This window comes from Penaeus monodon, unplaced genomic scaffold (genome assembly GCF_015228065.2).
Source record: "Penaeus monodon isolate SGIC_2016 unplaced genomic scaffold, NSTDA_Pmon_1 PmonScaffold_2039, whole genome shotgun sequence".
NCBI classification, from domain to species: domain Eukaryota; kingdom Metazoa; phylum Arthropoda; class Malacostraca; order Decapoda; family Penaeidae; genus Penaeus; species Penaeus monodon.
Genome location: NW_023650135.1, coordinates 1,162 through 24,949, shown reverse-complemented (window position 1 = coordinate 24,949; position 23,788 = coordinate 1,162). Strand labels below are relative to the sequence as shown.

Here is a 23,788-nt window from a genome sequence, read left to right as displayed (position 1 = left end):
GAACCAACCGAACCGAACCGACCGAACCAACCAAAGAACCGAACCGAACCAACCAAAACGAACCTAACCGAACCGAACCGAACAACCGAACCGAACCGACCGAAACCTAACCAACCGAACCGAACCGAACCGAACCGAACCCCAAAACACCGAAAAAACCAAACCGAACCGAACCGAACCAAACCCGAACCGAACCGAACATAACCGAACCGAACCAAAACCAAAACCGAACCAAACCCGAACCGAACCGAAAACAACCGAACCAACCGAACCGAACAACCGAACCAACCGAACCGAACCGAACCGAACTAACCAACCAAACCCCGAACCGAACCGAACTAACCGAACCGAACCGAAACCAACCCAACCTACCGAACCAAAACCGAACCAAACCGAACCGAACCGAACCGAAACCGAACCAAAACCAACCGAACAACCGAACCGACCGAACCGAACCAACCGAACCGAACCGAACCGAACCGAACGAACCGAACCGAACCGTAACGAACCGAAACCAACCAAACCCGAACCGAACCGAACCAAACCGAACCGACCGAACCGAACCGAACCAAACCAACCGAACCGAACCAACCGAACCGAACAACCAAACCCACGAACGAACCAAAACCAACCGAACCTAACCAACCGAACCGAACCGAACCGACCGAACCAACCGAACTGAACCGACCAACCGAACCGAACCAACCGAACCGAACAACCAACCAACCAAAAAACCGAACCAACCAAACCCGAACCAACCAACCAAAACCAACCGAACGAACCAACCGAACCAACAACCGAAAACCGAACCGAACCAACCGAACCAACCAACAAAACCGAACCGAACCGACCAAAACCGACCAACCGAACCCAACCGAACCGAACCGAAACCGAACCAACCAAACCAACCAAACCCGGGAACCAAACCGAACCGAACCGAACAACAACCGAACCGAACCGAACCAAACCCCAAACCGAACCGAACCAACCGAACCGAACCGACCGAACCGAACCAAACCCGAACCGAACCGAACCGAACCAACCAACCCGAACCGAACGAACCGAACCGAACGAACCGAACCCGAACGAACCGAACCGAACCGAACCAAAACCGAACCAACCGACCAACCGAACCGCCCAAACCCCAACAAACCGAACCGAACGAACCGAACCGAACCGAACCGAACCAACCAAAACGAAAACGAACCCGAACCGAACCAACCAACCAAACCGAACAACCCAAAACCACCGAACCGAAACCAACACCAAACCAACCGAACCAACCAAACCAACCGAACCGAACCAACCGAACCAACCCGAAAAAAACCAACCGAACCAAACAAACCCGAACCAACCCAACCAAACCAACAAACCAAACCCCAAACCCAAACCCGAACCCGAACCGAACCGAACCAAAACCGAACCAAAAACCAACCAAACCAACCAACCAACCAACCACCCAAAACCAACCAAAACCAACCAAACCGAACCGAACCGAAGCCCCCCCCAAAACCAACCAACCCCCCAAACCAACCAACCAAAACCGAACCGAAAAAACCCCCCAACCAACAACCGAACCAACCAACCCAACCAACCGAAAACCCCAAAACCAAACACAAAACCAACCGAACCGAACCGAACCGAACCGAACCCGAACCAAACCAAACCCGAACCGAACCAAACCCCGGAACCCAACCAACCAAACAAAAACCAACCAACCAACCAAACCAAAAACCGCCAAAAAACCAAACCCAACCAACCAAACCCGAACCAAAAAAAAAACCCCCAAAAACCCCGAACCGAACCAACGAACCAACCGAACCGAACCAAACCAACCAAACCCCAACCAACCAACCAAACCCAAACCCAACCAACCGAACCAACCAACAAAACCAACCAACCAACCGAACCCGAACCGAACCAAACCCGAACCAACCGAACCCAACCAACCAACGAACCGAACCGAACCAAACCAACCAACCCCGAACCAACCAACCGAACCAAAACCGAACCGAAAAAACCAACCAACCGAACCGAACCGAACCGAACCGAACCGAACCGAACCAAACCCAACCAAAACCGAACCCCCCAAAAAAACCGAACCGAACCGCAACCGAACCAACCAAACCCGAACCGAACCGAACCAACCAACGACCAACCCAAACCAAAAACCCAACCAAAAACCAACCAACAACCAACCAAAAAAAACCCAACCAACCGAAAAACAAACCAAACCCCCAACCCAACCAACCGAACCGAACCGAACCCCCAACCCCCCCAAACCAAAACCGAACCCCCCCCAACCAAACCAAACCAAACCGAACCAAACCCAACCGAACGAACCGAAACCGAACCGACCAACCAACCGAACCAAACCAAACCCGACCAACCGAACCGAACCGAACCAACCGAACCAAACCCAACCCAAACCCGAACCGAACCAACCAACCGAACCGAACCGAACCAAACGAACGAACCAAAACCAACCCAAACCGAACCAACCAAACCCGCCCCCAAAAAACCACCGAACGAACCAACCGAACCGAACCAACCCAAACCCAACCGAACCGACGAACCCCAACCCGAACCAAACCCGAACCAAAAAACCGAACCAAACCCCGAAAAAGAACCCCAACCGAACCGAAACAACCCAAACCGAACCGAACCAAACCGAAACCAACCCGAAACCGAACCGAACCCAACCAAAACCGAACCGAAAAACCCGAACAACCCGAACCGAACCAACCGAACCGAACCGAACCGAACCAAACCCAAACCAACGAACCGAACCGACCAACCGAACCGAACCGAACCAAACCGAAACCAAAACCGAACCAACCGAACCGAACCAACCAACCGAAACGAACCGAACCGAAACCGAACCAAACCAACCAAACCGAACCGAAACCAACCGAACCAAACCCCGAAACAAACCGCCCCAAACCCAAAACCAACCCCAAAACCAAAACCCGAACCCCAAAACCGAAGAACCAACCAACCCAAACCCGAACCAAAAACCAAAACCGAACCAACCGAACCGAACCCAACCGAACCGAACGAACCGAAACCGAACCGAACCCAACCGAACCGAACCAAACGAACCGAACGAACCGAACCGAACCAACCGAACCGAACCGAACCGAACCGAAAACCGAACCGAACCGAACCAACCAACCAAACCCCGAACCAACCGAACGAACCGAACCAACCGAACCCCAACCGAACCAACCAAACCGAAACGAACGAACCAACCGAACCGACCGAACCGAAAAAAAACCGAACCGAACCGAACCGAACCAAAACCGAACCGAACCGAACCGAACCGAACCAACCAACCAACAACCGACCCGAACAACAACCCAAAACCGAACCAACCGAACACCGAACCGAACGAACAAACCAACCGAAACCGAACCAACGAACCAACCAAACCGAACCAACCAACCCACCGAACCGAACAACCGAAACCAACCCCGAACCAACCAACCGAACCGAACCAACCGAACCAACCGAACCGAACCAACCCGAAAAAACCGAACCAACCGAACAACCAACCCAACCCGAACCGAACCGAACAACCGAACCAAACCCGAACCAAACCCAAAACCGAACCGAAACCGAACCGAACCTAACCGAACCGAACCGAACCGAACCGAACCAACAAACCGAACCGAACGAACCGAACCGAACAACCGAACCAACCCGAACCGACCGAACCGAACCGAACCGAACCAACCGAACCGAACCCGAACCGAACGAACCAACCGACCGAACCGAACCAAACCCAACCGAACCAACCGAACGAACCGAACCGAACCGAACCGAACAACCGAACCGAACCCCAACCGAACCGAACCGAACCGAACCGAACCGAACCAACCGAACCAACCAACCGAACCGAACCGAACCGAACCGAACAACGAACCGAACCAACCCAAACCCGGGAAACCGAAACACCAAAACCAAACCCAACCGAACCGAACCGAACCAAACCCGAACCAACAAAACCGAACCGAACGAACCGAACCAAACCCAACCGAACCGAACCCCGAACCGAACAAACCAAACCCAAAACCGAACCGAACCGAACCGAACAACCGAACCAACCGACCGACCGAACCGAACCGAACCGAACCCGAACCAACCCAAACCCAACCGACAGAAACCGAAAACCGAACCGAACCAAACCCGGGAAACCGAAACCGAACCAAACCGAACCGAACCAAACCCGAACCAAACCGAACCGAACCGAACCGAAAGAACCGAAAACAAAACCAACCCGAACCGAACCGAACCAACCGAACCAAACCAAACCGAACGAACCAAACGAACCAACCGAACCGAACCGAACAAACCCAAACCCCAACCAACCACCGAACCGAACCGAACCGAACCGAAAACCGAACCAACCAACAACCGAACCGAACCAACCCAACCAACCAACCGAACCGAACCAAAACCGAACCGAACCGAACCGAACAACCGAACCAACCGAACTAACCAAAACCGAACGAAAACCCAAAAACCCGAACCACGAACCCCAACCGAACCGAACCAACCAACAACCAACAACCAACAAGAACCAACCAACCAAAACCGAACCAACCGAACCGACCGAACCAAAACCGAACCGAACCAACCGAACCGACCCAAACCAACCGAACCTAACCGAACCGAACCGAACCGAACCGAACCTAACCACCGAACCGAACCGAACCGAAAACCGAACCGAACCAACCAAACCCAAAACCGAACCAACCCCGAACCGAACCGAACCGAACCAACCAACCGAACCGAACCGAACCGAACCAAACCCGAACCGAACCGAACAACCGAACCACCGAACCGACCAAACCAACCGAACCGAACCGAACCAACCAAACCGAACAGAACCGAAACCGAACCAAACCCAAACCAACCGAACCAACCGAACCAAACCAACCGAACCGAACCGAACCAAAACCGAACCGAACCGAACGAACCAAAACCTAAACCAAACCCGAACCACCGAACCCGAACCGAACCGAACCGAACCGAACCGAACCAAACCCGAACCAAACGAAACCAAACCGAACCAAACCTAACCATAACCGAACCGAACCGAACCGAACCGAACCGAACCAAAACCAAACCCGAACCGAACCGAACCACGAACCAAAACCGAACCGAAACCAACCGAACCGACAACCAAACCCAAAACCGAAAAACCGAACCGACCGAAACCGAACCAAACCGAACCGAACCGAACGAACCGAACCGAACCTAAACCGAACCAGAACCAAACTAAACCGAACCGAACCGAACCGAAACCGACCGAACCAACCGAACCGAACCAACCGAACCTAACCAAACCCGACCGAACCGAACCGAACCGAACAACGAACCAAAACACCGAACCAACCAAAACCGAACCAACCAACCGAACCGAACCGAACCGAACCAACCGACCGAAACCGAACCGAACCGAACCAAAACCGAACCGAACCAAACCCAACGAACCAACCCAACCGAACGAACCAAAAACCGAACCGAAAACCAAACCCGAACCAACCGAACCGAACCGAAACGAACCAAAACCAACCAAACCCAACCAACCGAACCGAACCCGAACCGAACCAAAAAACCCAAACCCGAACCGAACCGAACCGAACCGAACAACAAACCGAAACGAACCGAACCAAACCCGAACCGAACCAACCGAACAAAACCGAACCGAACCGGGAACCGAACCGAAAAACCGAGAACCAAAACCACCGAACCGAACCAACCCAAAACGACCGAACCGAACCAAAACCCAAACCGAACCAACCAAACCGAACCGAACCGAACCGAAACCGAACCGAACCGAACCAACCGAACCGAACCGAACCGGAACCAAAACAACCGAACAACCGAACCGAACAACCGAACCGAACCCGAAACCGACCGAACCAACAAAAACCAAAACCGAACCGAACCGAACGAACCGAACCGAACCGAACCAACGAACCGAACCGAACCAAACCGAACCGACCAACCGAACCGAAACCGAACCGAACCGAAACCGAAACACCAAAACCCCAACCGAACCGAACCAAAACAACCGAACCGAACCGAACCGAACCGAACCGAACCGAACCGAACCGAACCGAACCGAACCGAACCGAACCGAAACGAACCGAACCGAACCGAACAACCGAACCAACCGAACCGACGAACCGAACCGAACCGGAACACCGAACCGAACCGAACCGAACCGAACCTAACAAAACCGAAACCGAACCGAACCAAACCCGAACCGAACCGAACGAACCGAACCGAACCGAACCGAACCGAACCCAAAACGAACCAAAACCGGGAAACCGAACAACCGAACCGAACCGAACCGAAAACCGAACCGAACCGAACCGAACCGAACCAAACCGAACCAACCGAACCGAACCGAACCAACCGAACCGAACCGAACCGAACCGAACCGAACCGAACCGAACCAACCGAACCGAACCAACCAACCGAACCGAACCGAACCGAACAAAACCGAACCAACCGAACCGAACCGAACCGAACCGAACCGAAAACCAACCGAACCGAACCGAACCGAACCCAACCGAACCAAAACCGAACCCAACCGAACCGAACCCAACCGAACCGAACCGAACCGAACACCAAACCCGAACCAAACCGAACCGAACCGAACCGAACCGAACCGAACCGAACGAACCACCAAACCCGCGAACCGAACCGAACCGAACCAAAACCGAACCAACCGAACCCGAACCGAACCGAACCTGAACCGAACAACCGAACCGAAACCAAAACCGAACCGAACCGAACCGAAACAAACCGAACCGAACCGAACGAACCGACCGAACCGAACCGAACCCAACCGAAACCGAACCGAACCGACCGAACCGAACCAAACCCCGAACCGAACCGAAACAACCGAACCGAACCGAACCGAACCGAACCAAACCCAACCAACCGAACCAACCGGAACCCGAACCGAACCAAACCGACCAAACCCAACCAACCAAAACCGACCGAACCGAACCGAACCGAACCAACCGAACAAACCCCAACCAACCGAAACGAACCAACCGAACCGAACCGAACCGAACCAACAACCACAAACCGAACAACCGAAACCGACCGAACAACCGAACCCGAACCGAACCGAACCGAACCAACCGAACCAACCAACCGAACCGAACCGAACCGAACCAACGAACCGAACCAACCCCCAACCGAACCGAACCGAACCAACCAAACCAACGAACCAACCAACCGAACCGAACCAACCAACCAACCGAAACCAACCGAACCGAACCAAACCCAACCGAACCGAACCAACCAACCGAACCAACCAACCACGAACCAACCAACCGAACCGAACCGAACGACCGAACCGAACCAACCAACGAACCGAACCGAAACCGAACCGAACCAACCGAACCGACCAACCAAACCCGGGAACCCAACCAAAAACAAACCCAAACCGAACCAACCAACCGAACCAAACCCAAAACCAAACCCGAACCGAAAACCGAACCAACCAACCCAACCAACCGAACCAAACCCAACCAAACCAAACCAACCAACCAAAAAACCAACCCCCCCAAACCCAAACCGAACCAAACCGAACCGAACCCCCCCCAACCCCCAACCCCCCCAAAAAACCAAACCAACCGAACCAACCGAACGAACCAACCAACCCAACCCGAACCAAACCAACCGAACCAACCAAAACCAACCGAACCCCCAACCCGAACCAAACCGAACCGAACCAAAACCGAACCGAACGCGACCGAACCGAAACCAAACCCGAACCGAACCGAACGAACCGAACCGAACCAAACCCGAACCAACCGAACCGAACAACCGAACCCGAAACCGAACCGAACCGAACCGAACCAAAACCGAACCAAAACTCAACCGAAACCGAAACCGAACCGAACCAAAACCGAACCGAACCAACCGAACGAACCGAACCAACCAACCGAACAACCAAAACCAACCGAACCGAACCAACCCGAACCAAAACCGAACCGAAACGAACCGAACCGAACCGAACCGAACAACCGAACCGAACCAAAACCGAACCGAAACCGAACCGAACCAACCCGAACGAACCAACCAAACGAACCGAACCGAAAACCGAAACCGCAACCCAACCGAACCGAACCGAACCGAACCGAACCAAACCGAACCGAACCCAACCGAACCGAAACGAACCGAACCGAACGAACCGAACCGAACCGACCGAACCGAACCGAACCGAACAACCGAACCGAACAACCGAACCGAACCGAACCCGAACCAAAACCAACCAAACCCAAAACCGAACCGAACCGAAACCGAACCGAACCGAACCGAACCGAACCGAACCGAACCGAACAACGAACCGAACCGAAACCGACCAACCGAACCAAAACCGAACAACCACCGAACCCCCGGGAAACCGAACCAACCGAACGAACCGAACCGACCGAACGAACCGAACCGAACCGAACGAACCGAACAAAACCAAAACCGAACCGAACGAACCGAACCGAACCGAACCAAAACCGAACCGAACCGGAACCCGAACCGATACCGAACCGAACCGAACCGAACCGTAAACCGAACCGAACCTAACCGCAACCGATACCGCACCCGAACCGAACCGAACGAACCGAACCGGAAACCGAACCGAACCAGACCGAACCGAACCGACGAACCGAACCGAACCGAACCGAATCCGACAGAACGTAACCCGACGAACCGACCGAACCGAACCAACCGAACCGAACCGACCGACCCGAACCGAACCGAAACCGTAACCGAAACCGAAACCGAACCGAACCGGAATCCGAACCGAACCGAAACGAACCGAACCCTAACCGAATCCGAACCGAACCGAACCGAAACCGAACCGAACCGACCGAACCGAACCGAACCGAACCGAAAAACCTAACCGAACCGAACCGAACCGAACCGAAACAACCGAACCGAAACCGAACCGAACCAAACCGAACCGAAACCGAACCGAAACGAACCAACCGAAACCGACGAACCGCAACGTAACCGAACCGAACCATACCGAACTGAACCGAACCGCAACCTAACGACCGAACGAACCGAACCGAACCGAATCCCGAACCTAACCCACGAACCGAACCGAAACCGAACGAACCGAACCGAACCTAACGAACCAAACCGAACCGAACCCGAACCGAACCTACCGAAACCGAACCGAACGAACCAACCGAACACCGAACCGAAACCGAACTCGAACCCGAACTCGAACTCGAACCGAACCGAACCGAACGATAGAACCGAACCTGAACCGAACCTAACCGAACCGAACCGAAACCGAACCGAACCGAACAACCGAACCGTAATGCCGGTAACCGAACCGAACCGAACCGAACAGAACCGAACCGTAAACCGAACAGAACAGAACCGAACCGAACCGAACCGAACCGAACCGAATCGAACCGAACCGAACCGTAACCGAACCGAAACCCGAACCGAACCGAACCGAACAACCGAACGAACCGAACCGAACCGAACACCGAACCGAAACCGAACCGAACACTAACAGAACCGAACCGAACCGAACCGAACGCGAACCGAACCTGAAGCGAACCGAACCCCTGAACCGAACAGAACCGAACCGAACCGAACGAACCGAACTCGAACCGAACCGACCCGAACCGAACCGAACCGAACCGAACCGAACCAGAACCTACACCGAAACCGAACCGAACCGAACCTAACCGAACCGACCGAACCGAACCGGAACCGAACCGAACCGAACCGCAACCTAACGAACGAACCGAAACCGAACCGAACAACGAACGAACGACGAACCGAACGAACCTACCGAACCGAACCGAACCGAACCTAACCTAACCTAACCTAACCGGCGCAAAACGACGAACCGCGACAACCGCGGGGAACGAAACCCGAAGCGAACGGGAACGAACGAACGAAACGAAACGAAAGGGAACGATGGGAACCGCGAAACGAACGGAGGGGCCGACGACCGAACGAAACGAAACGACGGACGAAAAAATAAACCCGACCGGTGGACGGAAACAAACGAAACGAAAGGGAAGGGGAAACGGGGAAAAAAAACGAACAAACCCCCGAAAACCCGAAACTCGAACGCGCAAACCCCCGAAACGAACGTCGCGAACCCGACCGAACGACCCGACGAAACCCCAAAAAATGGGGGGAAACGGCGAAACAAACCGGGCCGGGGAAAACGGGGAAAACGGACGACAAACGACATGGCGACGAACCAAAGGGAAGAACGCCGAACGGGAACGCTTTCAAACAAAACGAAATCAAAACAAACGCGCAAAACGACCCGGCGCCCGGGGGACCCCCGGGAAAAAACCCCAAACGAGCGAACGACACCCGACCGAAACGAAATTCGCGAAACGAAGAACCAAAACCGAAAGCCGAACAAAACAAAGGCCCGAACGCGACGACGGGCGTTTCGGCCAAAACGAACGAACGAAACGAACGAACGGAACGGAAACGCGCAGAAAAAAAAGGGGAAACGCGAACGGAAACGCGAAACGCAGCCCCGAGTTCAAAACGAAAGCAGAGGGCAAAACCGAACAACGAAACGGACCGACGACCCGGGGCGAAAAGGGAACCGGAACGGGACAAAACGAACGGAACCGGGGGCCTTCGCGAAACGACGAACGCACGAAAGGGGGGGGACGAAACCCCCGGGCGAAACGAAAGAACCCCGCCGCGACGAACGACCGCGACCGGGGGACGAAAAATTTCAAAACCGGGGCGAAAAAAACGGCGCGACGGAAAAACGGGGAAACGCGAGGGCGACCGACGACAAAAACCGCAAAGGGAAAACCGGGGACGAACGCCAAAAAACCGAAATGCGCAAAACGAAAGGGGGACGACCGCGCCGAAACAAACGACGGGACGAGCGCCAAAACGCGAAACGAAACCAAAAGGGCGAGGGGAAAAACCGAGGGGCCCGCGGAACGACGCGACCCAAACCGAAACAAACGAAAAAACCAAAAACGCCAAAACGAAACAAAAACGGCCGAACGAACCGCGAAATAGAAGGGAAACCGAACGAACGAACGACGAGAACGAAACAAACGCCGACCGAACGAGGGCGAACCGCCGACAAAACGAACGAAAAAAGAGGGAAAAAAGACCCAACAAACAAACCGCGCCGCGGAACGAAAGGGGAAGGGAACAAACGCGACAAACGAACGAACCGACGCCCCGACGCGCGCCGCGAAAAACGCAAAAACCCGGGGACGAACGACAAGCGAAAAAGCGCGAACGAACCCGAACGACGAACGACGGCGAACCGACAAAGGGCCGAATTTTTTGGGGGGCCCGAACGAACGAAGGGGAAAGGGACGAACAAACGGGGAACGAACGGAACGACGCAAAGGGCCGAACCGAAGGACAAAACCGCAAAAGACCCGAAGACAAACGCAAAAAACCGGGCGGAAAAAAACGGGGACAAAACGAACGAAAAGGGGAAACAACCAAACAAACGCGAAAACCCGAACAAACCCGGAAACCGCAAACCCCCCAAAAACCGAAACCCGGAAAAAAAAACAAAAACCAAACCCCCCGGGCGAACCCCCCCCCGAACGCCCGAAAACCGGGAAACCAAACCGCGTCGAAGCCCGACGGGAAAATCCAAACCCCAAAACCAAAACCCGGCGAGGCAAAAGAAGAACGCGCGAACAAAAGGGAAACGCGAACCCCCAAAACCGCGGAACCCGAACGCGACGGGGGGAACCCGGGAAAACCCCCAAACGCGAACCAAACGCAAAAACCGAACGGCCCCGCAAAACCCGGGCCCCAAACCGCGCCAAACCCGACCCGCGCCCCGCAAACCCCGACAAAAGGGGAAAAACCGAAGGGACGAACGGGAACAAAAAAAAAAGGGAAACCCAAAACCGACCCGCGAACGCCCGCGCGCCCAAAACCGCCCGCCGAAAAAAACAAGGAAACCGAACCCGGAAACCAAACAAACAAAGCCAACCGCCCGAAAACCGGGAAAAAACCGGCCAAAACCACCCAAAACGCCCGAAGAAACACGCGAAAAAAGGGGACCCGCCCGACCGCCCGACGAACACGAACGACCCGAACCGCCGCAAAAGCGGCCCGAAGCGCCCGGGAAAAACCGAACCCCGAACGCCCGGAAGGGGCGCGCCCGGGCGAAAAACCGAAACAAACAAAATAACCGCCGCCGCGAAAACGCAACGGGGACGACCGGGGAACGAGAACGAACCGAACAAACGGAACGACCGAACGAAACGAACAAACGAACCCCTTTGAACGACCGAGCCCGAAACGACGACGGGGGAAGGGAACCGAACGCGCCCGCGGAACGACGAACAAACGAAAACAAACCCCCGGGCGACGACGACACCGACAAACCGAGAAACACGACGCGAAAACGCGCGAACGCGACAAAAAAAAACGCGAAAACGACGGCAAAAAGAGGGGAACAAACGCCCGCGAACGAAGGGGAAGAACGCCGACCAAAGGCGACAAACGGACCCGAACGACGCCCGGGGAACGAGGGGAACGAATGCAAAACGGGGGCCGCGAACGAAAACACGACGAACCCGGGGACGAACGAAACCGCCGCGACGACAAAACGCGAAACGACGAAACCGAAACAAAACGAAAGGGGGCCGACAAACTCCGGGGAAGGGGAAAACGAAACGACAAAAGGGCCCGCGGAAAAGGGGGAAAAAAACAAAAACCCCGCGACAAACGGACGGACGGGGGACGAAAAAAGGAACCCCCAAAAAAACGAACCGACGCGAAGGGGAGGGCCCGACGAGGGGGAAAAAACCGACGACGAAGGGAACGACCCAACGCCCGGAAACGAACGACAAAACCGAAGGGCCGGGAACGCCGAAAAACCCGGGGAGGGACGACCGCCGGGCGACCCGAACGAACGCGAACCAAAACGGAGGGGGAAACGAACGGAACGACCCGGGGGCCGAAACGACGCGACGACGAACGGCGCGAAACGAACCGACACGACGCGCCGAAAACCCAAAACGACAAAAGAAGGGACGCCCGCCCCCGCGGCCCAAACGCGACACAAAACCGAAAACCCAAAACCAAACCCCGGCGCCAAAACAAAAGGGGGAAAACGAAAACGAAACGAACCGCGCGCGCGCGACCCCCCGGGGAACGGGACGCACGCGCGGCGACCCCAAAGGGCAAACGGGGCCCAAACCGAACGACCGCGGGGAAGCCCGGGGAGGGAAAACGAAAAAACCAAAACCGAGAACGACCCGAACGACCAAACGCAAACGGCGACCGAAACGACGCGAAACGACGACCCCCAAAAGCCCCGGACAAACCGCGCAAACGAAACGGGGGGACGACGGGGGGGAAACGCCCGACGAGGGGCCCCCCAAGGGACGGGGGGGCAAAACAAACAAACGAACAAACGCCCAAACGGGGGCCGCGAACGGTACCGCCGACCGAAACGAACGCCCAAACGGCGAACGAACAAAACCCCGAACAAACGAGGGGCCCACGAGCCGACAAACCGACGACCCCCGATCAAACCCCCGACGAGAAACGGCGACGAACGAACGGCGAACGAACGAAACAAACCGCGAAACGACGGCGACCCCGAACGACCCGAAACGAAGAACGCGACGAACGAACGCAAACGAGATACCGCGCGAAACGAAAGGGCCCGCGCGGACCCCGGGGAAACGAAAACCGAAAACGAACCCGCCGGCGGCGAAAACGACCGAACGGCCCCAACCCAAACGAACGCAAAAGGGAAAAACGCAAAACCCGCGAAAACAAACGAGGGAACGAACGAAACGACGAAACGACGCGGGGGCCCCCGCGAACGAACCCCGAACGCCGGGGAAGGGGAACCGACAGGCGAGCGAACGCCCGGGGAAGCAAAAGGGGGCCCGAAGGGGCCCCGGGGAAATCCAAAAGGCCGACGGCACCAAACCGCGCCGAACGAAACCAAACGACGAACGAAACCAGGCGAACGCGACGCGGCGCGGAACCCCCGGGGAAGGGGCAAACCGAAACGAAGGCCAAACGGCGCACCCGGGGGCCGGCCCGGAACGAAAAACGAACCGGGGGAAATTCAAAACCGAACGAACCGCGACCAAAAACCGGCAAACCGCGCGGGGAGGGGGAACGACGGAACGAAAAACCCGGCCCCGGCCCGGGGCGAACGCGCCCGACGGAGGGCCCCGGACCACGACGCCCCGACGGCGAACGCAAACGCCCGAACAAATCGGGGAAACGACAAATCCGGGGCGAGGGGAAAGGGGCCCCGAACCCGACAAACGAAAACGCAAAACCGCCCAAAACCGCCCGAAGGGACGCGGGGAAGGGACGACAACCCCGACGCGAAGCCGCCCGCCAAAACGACGCAAACGAACGCCCAAAAAACCCCGGGGGGACGAACCGAGGGCCAAAAAACCCCGAACGCCCGGGGGGACGGAAACGACGCCAACGAACGACGCCGCGACGGCGCGCGACCGGGGGAAAAAGGGGAACGCCGAACCCGAACGCAAACGGGGGACGCGCGAACGCGAACGAACCCAAAACAAACGCGACAAAGGGCAAAACGGGGGCGAGGGCGAACGGCGGGGGAAACCCGGCGACGCCCCGCCAAACGTTTCGGAGGGCGAGGGCCCCCCGGGGACGCCCCGGAACGACCGACGGGGAAACGAACGACGACGACGAACCCCCTCCGCGACCGCCCGATTTTCCCCGAAGGGAACCAACCCCGAACCAACGAAGAAAAACCCGCGGAAACGGCCCCCGAACGCGCCGGGGGGCCGAACCGAACCGGGGGGAAACGAACGAAACCCAAACAAAAGGGGACCGAACGCCCAAACCAGAACGCGACCCCCGGGAACCAGGGACGCCCCCGAAACGAACCGAAGGGCGAACGAACGGGCGAACGCGCGACAACGACGCGAACCGACGAACGAAACCCCCGAACGAAAATGGGAAAAGCCGAAAAACCCCCGAAAACCGACCGACGCCTCCGAGGGAAGACAAAACCGAACCGCAAAACCCAAACGCGAACGACGCAACCCGAACGACGCGAACGGCGCCGACGACCGAGGGGGGAACGAACAGACGACGGAAAGGGAATTTCGCACGACGCGACGCGCCCGAGGGAACCGGACGCGAAGGGAAGGGGAAAGGGCGAAAACGAACCGAAACGAGGGGCCCGACGACGGCGCGCGAACGAGGGAAAGGGGAACGAACGGAGGGGAAAACGACCCCGCGCGAGGGAACGCCCGAACCCCAGAACAGGCGAACGAACCGAAAGGACCCGGCGAAACGGCCCCAAAAAACGGGGAAACGCCCGGACAAAACCGAACCCGAACGGAAGGGGCCCAAACCCGGAGGGCGAAACGCCGCAAACGACGGAACCCGCGCGAACGAACAGGGCCCCAAACAAACCCCCGACAAAAAAAACGCGACACGCGAACGAAAAAAACCCCGAAGACCCGACGAAACAAACCCCCAAACGGGGGGACCCGAACGACCGGGAAGGGAACGACAGGGGAACAAACCCCAAAACGCGAACGCCCCAAGGGAAACCGACGACGCGCCAAAACGCGCCGCCCGCGACGCAAAACCCGACGAAAACGCGACGAACCAAACGGGGACGGGAAAACGGCCCGGGGGGAAAAGGGGCGCCGAACCAAACCCGAACCCGCCGAAACGCGCGGACCGAACCCGAGGGACGAGGACGAAGGGACGAACCCCCCCAAACCCCCAAACCCCGAACGACAAACGGGAACCGAAACGCCAAAGGGAACGACCCCCGGGACAAACGAACCCGAAGACGAAAACGACCGAAACGGGAGGGGAACGCCAAAACGCCCGAACGCGGAAACGCGAAGGGGAAAACGAAAACCCGGGGAACGCGCCGACGACGCGCCGAAACCGCGACCCCGAACGAAAAGGGACGGGACGCCGCCGAACCCCGAACAAACGAACGCGAAAAACGACGCAACGAAGGGGAACGACGCGCCGACGAAACCCAAACCCCCACGCCCCGGGAAACGAACGAAACGAACCGACGAACCGGACGCGAACGAACGAACCGACCGACCCGCAAAGCCCCAACACCGAAAAAACCCCCAAAAAAAACAAAAAAAAAAAAAAAAATTTTTAAAAAAAAAAAAACCGACGCCGCCCGAAACGCGAAACGCGGAAACGACGGAAGCGGCGAAGGGGAAACCCGACGAACGACCCGCGAAGGGGCCCCGACGACGCCCCGACGGGGGACGACGCCCCAAACCCGAACGCAACCCGGGCCGCAAAGGGGAACCGAACGACGCCCCCGAACCGCGGGCGAAAACGCCCCGGCCGAAAAGCCGCCCGAACGCGACCGAGGGACGCAAACCGGGAAACGGGGACAAACCTGCGGACGAAACGACGCGACGAACGAACGCCGACGAAAAAACGAAGACAGGGGAAACCCGCCCCGACGGGGCCAAAGGGACGGCGACAAACGCCCGACACGCAAAACGAAACGGGCGACCGAACGACGAGAGGGGAAAAAAAAAAAACGTCCCCGAAACCCGGGGGGGCGCGAAAGAACGCCGGGGGGGCGAAGGGGGAACCAAACGCAAACGAAGGGCGAACGGGCCCGAAGGGGAACAAGGGCCGACCGCGGAGGGAAAAACGACGAAACGACCGCGCCCGGAACGACGGGGGGAAACGAACGTTTCCCCCGCCCCGAACGCGACGGGGACCGACAACGAACAAACCCCCAAACGAACGACGAACGAACGGGGCCAACCGCCGAACCGAACGACGGGGAACCGCGAAGGGGACGGCCCAAACCGGGGGGGAAACGGGGGCGCCGGAAGAAAAACGCCGAACGCCCGAACGCCCGGGGGACGGACGCGCCCGCAAACCGGAAAAAACCCCCGCGCGAACGAACGACGGCCCCAACCCGGACAAACCCCGGGACCAAACGCCAAAACGCCCCGGACGCCCCCGGGGGAAAGACGAAGAACGGGGCCCGGGGGGCGAACGCGACGACCGACGAAACGCAACCGAAGAAACGCCCGACCGCGAAAGGGGCCCGGGGAAACCAAACGCCCGACGAAAACCCCCGAAACCCGAAGGGGAAACCCGAACGAAAGGGGGAAGGGGAAACAAACCGACGCGCGAGAGGGCCGACGCGCCGCCCTTCGACGAACGAAACGGGGGGCCCCGGGAAATAAGGGGGAAACCCGGGAACCGACCGAACCCGAACGAGGGGGCGCGGAAAACGAACGACGAGAACAAAAACCCCCGCGACAAACCCGACGCGCCCCGACGAGGGGAAACGAACCCGGCGCGAAGGGGAACGACCGACGGCCGAGGGGCGACGACAAAACCCGAGGGGAAAAACGGGACAAGGAACGCCCGACGAACGTGGGCAACCCGAGGGGCGCGAACGACGACCCCCCGACGACGGAAACAAAACGCCGGAAGGGACGAACGCCCGAACGGAACGAAATCGAAAAACCACGAACGAACGCGAAGCGCGAACGCGACGAAACGAAACCCGGACAAACCCGGGGAACCCGACGACGCGCGGCCGAAACGCAAACCCCGCCAACGCAAACCCCCGGGACCGGGGGCCCGGGGAACGCGCGAGGGGGAACGAACCGACGCGCCGGGCCGCCCCACGGGGGGGGGGGCGACGAAACCCCCCGACGGGGGACGCAAACCCCGGCAAAAACCCCGAACCCGCGGCCGCGCACCGAAACAAAAAGCGACGGGGGGGGAAAAACGAACCCAAACCGCGGGGGAACGACCGAAAAACCCGAACCCGCGGGGGGAACGGACCCGAAGGGGAGCCCCGCCGGGGGGAAAAACGAAGGGGAAGCCCGCCGACGAAACCGAGGGAACCAACCGGGGAAACCCCAAAAAAATACGAAGGGGAAAAAACCGAGGGCCGAAAAAGGGAAAAGGGCGCGCAAACGACGAAAGGGCCCGAAACGCGCGCGCGAACAAAACCGACCCCGGACGGAAACCAAGGGACGAACGCGAAGCGAAAAGGAAACGCGAACCGCCACAAACGAAGAAACGCGCCGGGCGACGTGGGGGGAACGAACGAAAAGGGGGCCCCGAGGGGCGACAGAAAAGGGAAAAACCACCCGACGAAAGGACGAAGGGGGGGGGGAAACGAACGCCCAAAGGGAAGGGAAAACCCCGCCCCGGGCAAACCCGACACAAAGGGGGGGCCGAACGACGGAAGGGAGGGAACCCGACCGACGAACGAACCCCGAACGACGACGCAAAGGGACAAACGGGGGGCGAAACGAAGGGGAAACAAACCAAACCAAAAAACCCGACGCCCCCGAAGGGCGAACAAACGAACGGCCGCCCGACGACAGGAACCCGACGACGCGTGGGGACGACGGACGAACCCGCGAACGCCCCGACGCCCCGACGAGACGACCCCGAAACGAACAAACCGGAAATCCGCAAACGGGACGAACGCGCGCCCCGGAACCCCGCAAACAAAACGACCGCCCCCGGGGGGAAAGGGGGCCGAGCCGCGACCAAAACGAAACGAACGAACAAAGACGACGCCCGACCCCAACGACGAACGCCGAACGGGGTGGGGACGACGAAGAAACGACCGCGAAGGGAAACGCGAACCCGCCGGCCCAAAAACCCGAGGGGAGCGACAAACGGAGGGAAACGAACGACGGGGGAACGCGCGAACGACGCCGACGACCGACAAACAAACGGGGGACGGAGAACGCGCGACGCGAAACAAACCGCGAAAGGGGGGGGGCGAACAAACCCGCGACGCCCCCGGGGGGAAACGCGCAAAAGGGGGGAAACGGGGAACCCGCCCGGGGGGAAACCGACGCCGCGGGGGAAAATTTCCCCGAACCGGGGGGGACCCCCGGGGAACGAAAAACCGGAAGGGGACGGAAACGGGGAACCAAACCCCGGAACAGGGCGCCCCAAAAGACGGGAAAAAAGAACGTCCCAGGGGAAACGCGCGCAAACGAAAAGAACGAACGCCGCGAAACGAAACGACACCAAAAAACGCCCGAACGAACGAACCCCGACGAACCCGGAAACGAACGACGGCCGTCAGGACGAACGAAACCAAACCCGGGCGGCCGAAACGAAGGGACCGAACGCGAGCGAAACCCGACGAAAGGGGACCGCCGAGAACGGCGCGAACGAACGGCGAACGCCCCGGGAAGCGCGAACCAAAAAAGGGGACGACGGGGCGCGGAACGAACGAACGGCGAAAACGAACCGCGACCCGAACGAAACCGACGAGCAAAACGAACGCCGACCGAGGGAAAGGGCCCCAACGAACGAACAAACCGAGGGACGCAGGGGAAACCCGAAAACGAACGAAAAAACCGAAACGACCGGGGAACCCCCCGGAACCGAACCCGCGCCCCGAACGAAACCGCGAACCCCGGGGAGGGGCCAAATCCGAAACGAAATCGCGCCCGGGGGGCCGGGGAAACCGAACGAACGCGACGAAACGCGAACCGGACCCCGCGACGACGAAAACGACCGAACGAAACCCCGACAAACGAACACGAAACCCCGACGGCGAAGGGGAACGGGGAAGAACGAACGCGGCCGAACGGGAAAAACGACCCGGGGAAGGGGCGAAGGGGAACGACGAACGCGAACCGAACCCCCGAAACAAAAACCCCCCCAAGGGCCCGAAAACCCACGATCCCGGAAATTTCGAAACGCAAACCACGCGCCGAAAGGGGACAAACGAACCGCCCCGGGGGGCCAAAAACCCGCAAACGCGAACAAAAGGGGAAAACGAGACGACCGAACGCGAGGGGAACGCGCCGAACGAAACGAGCGCGAACCGAAACGAACGAACGAACGACGACGAGAAGAAACGGGGGAACGCGGACCGACGAACGACAAAGGGACGACGAAACCGACGGGACCGAACGACGAACGGAACGCCGAGGGGCGACGACGAACGACGCGACCCGACGACAAAACGAAACCGAACGACGCGGCAAAGAGGAATCCACGAACGGGCAACCGAACGAACGACGAACGACGACAAACGAACGAAAAAAAGAGACGACGAATACGAAACGCGCCCGCGCCGGAACGACGAACGAGAAGGAAGACCGACGAGGACGAACGGACGCGACGACGAACGAACGACCGAAACGGAACGACGACGAACGGACAAACGAACGCCGGGAGACGACGGAACGACGAAAACGACGACGAAACGCCCCGGGAACGACAAACAAAAGGGAGAAACGGCGCGAACCGAAGACGGACGAACGGAACCGACCGGACGAACGAACGGACGCGAAGACGGAACCGAACGGAAAACCGCGACGCCCGCGAACGAACGAAACGAACGAACGACAACCGGAACGGCAACGGCCGACCGAACAAAACCCGGGACCGCGAAAGGAAAACCCGACGGGAAACGGGATCGAGAACACGAAGAGAACCGCGAACGACGAACGACGACGAACCCCGGAACAACGAACGACGGACGAACACGACCGACGAAACGCGCGCGAACGAAAACGAAAAAACAAAAGGGAAGAACCAAAACGAAACGCAAACGACGACGCGACGCGAAGGAAACGCGGACCGCCGAAATCAAACGGACCGAGGGCCGACGCGACAAACCGGAACGGGGGAAACGACGACGACGAACGAAACCGACCCGGCGACCGAAGCGACGAACGCGAACCGAACGAACGAAACGCGACGGACGAACGAACGAACGAACCGAACAAACCGAACGCGACGAAAGACGAACCGACGACGAACGAACCGCGACGACGAACCAGAACCGAACACCGAAAGAAAGACGACGACGGAACGGAACGCCGCGACGGCGACCGAAAAACGCGAACGACAACCGAAAACGAACCGAACGAAACGAACGACGAACCGAACGAACGCGAACCCCCCAAAACCGAAGACCGACCGACGAAAAACCGAACGAGCGACCGCGAACACGAACGAACGAACCGAACGGAAACACCGAGACGAACGCGAACCGACGACGAAACGAACGAAATCGACGGAACGACGAACCGACCGAACGCGAACGAACTACGCCACGAACGAACGACGAACGACGAAGAGACGAAAACGCCGACGAAACGAACCGCGAACGAACGAAACCGGAAAACGGAGACGAACGAACGACGCGACGCGCGAAACGACACAACGCACGACCGAACGACGAACCCGAACGAACGAAGACGCGACCAGAACCGAACCGAACGGACGACGAAACGAAGCGGAACGAACGAACGCGAAACGAACGAAAAAAAAGAAAAAACGAAACCGGAACGACCGAAACAACGAACGAAACCGAATCACAACGAAGACGACGACGACGAACGCGCGAAAAAACCCGGAACGACCGAACGACGAAAACGAACAAGCGAACGAAACGACGAACGACCGAACGAACGAACGAACGAACGACGACGCCGAACCGAACCGACGAACGAACAAACGACGACGACCGACGACAACCGACGAAACACGAAACCGACCGTCGAAACGACGAAACGACGAAACGAGAACCGAACGACCGAACGGAAACGATCGAACGAACCGAACGCGACCGCGACGAAACGAACGAAAACGAACGACGAACGAGAACGAACCGAACCGAACCGAACGACGGAACGACGGACGAACCGACGACGAACCGCGAACCGAACCACCGAACGAAGGAACGACGACGAAACGAACGAACCGACGACGAAAACGACGAAAACGCGACGCGACGCCGAACGCCGAACGCGCCGAACCCAACCGAACGAACCGAACACGACGAACAACGACCGGAGACGAAGAGCGAAACCACCGAAAGGGGCCGAACCGAACGAACGCGACGAACGACGACGACCGACGAATCGAAGACCGAACGAACGACCGAACGAACAACGAGAACACGTACGACGAACGAACGACGCGACGAACGACGACCGACGAACGAACGACGAACGACAACGCGACGACGACGAACGAGCGAGCGAACGCGACAACCGAACACGAAGCCGGCGAGAACCGAAACACAAACGAAACCGACGACGGACACAAACCCACGACGACGAACGACGCGAACGACAAACAAAAACAAACCGACGGAGCGGGCGGACGAAGCGAACGAAGACGACGACGGACGAACAAAACGAACGACGAACCGAGGGCCGACCGGACGACCGAACAAACCCGAGACGACGACCGAACGAACAACCGCGAACGCGCAAACAAACGACGAACCGAACCGAAACCAAAACCAACAAAACCGAACCGCGCGAACGAGAAACGCCGCGAACGAACCCGGAACGAACCGCCGCCCGAGAGAAAGGGAAACCCGAACGGACCAAACCCCGGAACCGAACCCCGCCGAAGACCGCAACAAACCCCAAAACGAAAACCAAAAAGGAAAGAAAACCGACGAACCCAAAACGGAAAAAACAAAAACCGCGACCGGAAAAACCGAACGACCGCGAACGAACGAACGACGAAACGAACGAACCCCGACGGACCCGAACAACGCGGACGACCCAAAAACCCAACGAAAAACGCGAAAACGACCGAAAACCGAACCGAACGAACAAAAAAGGGACAACGAACCAACCGAAAACGACCGACGAACGAACCAAAAACGCACCGACGAAAACCGAACGAAAAAACCCGAACAACCAAAACCAGGGACCGCCCCCAAAGGGAAACCGAAACGAACAAAACCCGAACCGCAGAACCAAACGACCCCGAACCGAACGACGAAAACGACGCCGCAACAACGGAACGACGAACGCAACGACAAACCCCGAACCCCCGAAAAGAAAAAGAACCGAACCAAACCCGGACCGGAACCGGACCGAACGAACGAACGAACCAAGCGGAACCGAACCGGACGACCAACCAACCGCAACGAAAACCGACAAACGAAACGACGAAACCGAACAACGAACGCCGAACCGAAAAACCAAACGAACCAAACCGACCCGCGGGAAGACCGACCGAACAACCGAACGAACGAACCGACGAACGAAAATCGACAAACCGAACGCCAAACGAACCGAACAAAAGAAAACCCGAAACCGAACGAACGAACGACCAAAGAAAAGAACCCCGAAAAAAAAAAACCCAACCGAACGACCGAACCGAACGAACGAAAGGCCAACCGAGCCGAACCCAAAAAAACGCAAAACGAACGAACGCCGAACCACCGAAAGGGGCCCGAAACCGAAACAAAGACCGAACGAACGCCGACACCCAAAACGCGAACAACGAACAACGAACAACCCCGGAAAACGAACGAACCGAAAAACGACGAAAAAACCCGAAAACCGAAGGGAAGGGGAACGAAAACGAAAAACGAAACCGAACCGAGCGGAAACGAACGCGACGAACGCCGAAACGAAACGACCGGGGCCGGCCAAACCCGCCGACGAACGGACGACGAAACGAAACGAACCGCGACCGAGGGGAAACGAAAACGACCGACGCGAACCGGAACGACGACGAAGAACGCCCCGGAACGCGCCGCGAAGCGAACGACGGGACGAACGGAACGACCCCGAACAACGACGAATGAACGAACCGCAAAACGAACGCGAACGAACGAACAAACGACGCGAACCGCAACGCCAAAACGAAGGGAAACCGCGACGACGAACGAACGACGAACGAACCGACGACGGGCGACGGGCGACGAACGAACGACGAACGCCCCGGGCCGAACGACGACCGACCCGACCGAACAAAAGGAAACGCCGGCGCG

At 58.2% G+C, this 23,788-nt stretch overlaps 1 protein-coding gene across 1 annotated transcript; it reads left to right on the top strand.

Annotated features, from left to right (window-relative positions):
• Nucleotides 1-9,358: 9,358 nt before the first annotated feature.
• LOC119569972 (proteoglycan 4-like) lies at nt 9,359-23,438 on the top strand (the record flags this gene model as incomplete). The annotated part of the gene is made up of 6 exons (XM_037917904.1): nt 9,359-9,364; nt 20,957-21,094; nt 22,363-22,507; nt 22,600-22,718; nt 23,184-23,217; nt 23,327-23,438. Coding segments are annotated over exons 1-6 (554 nt in total), but the record flags the coding sequence as incomplete, so codon positions are not given.
• Nucleotides 23,439-23,788: the final 350 nt, after the last annotated feature.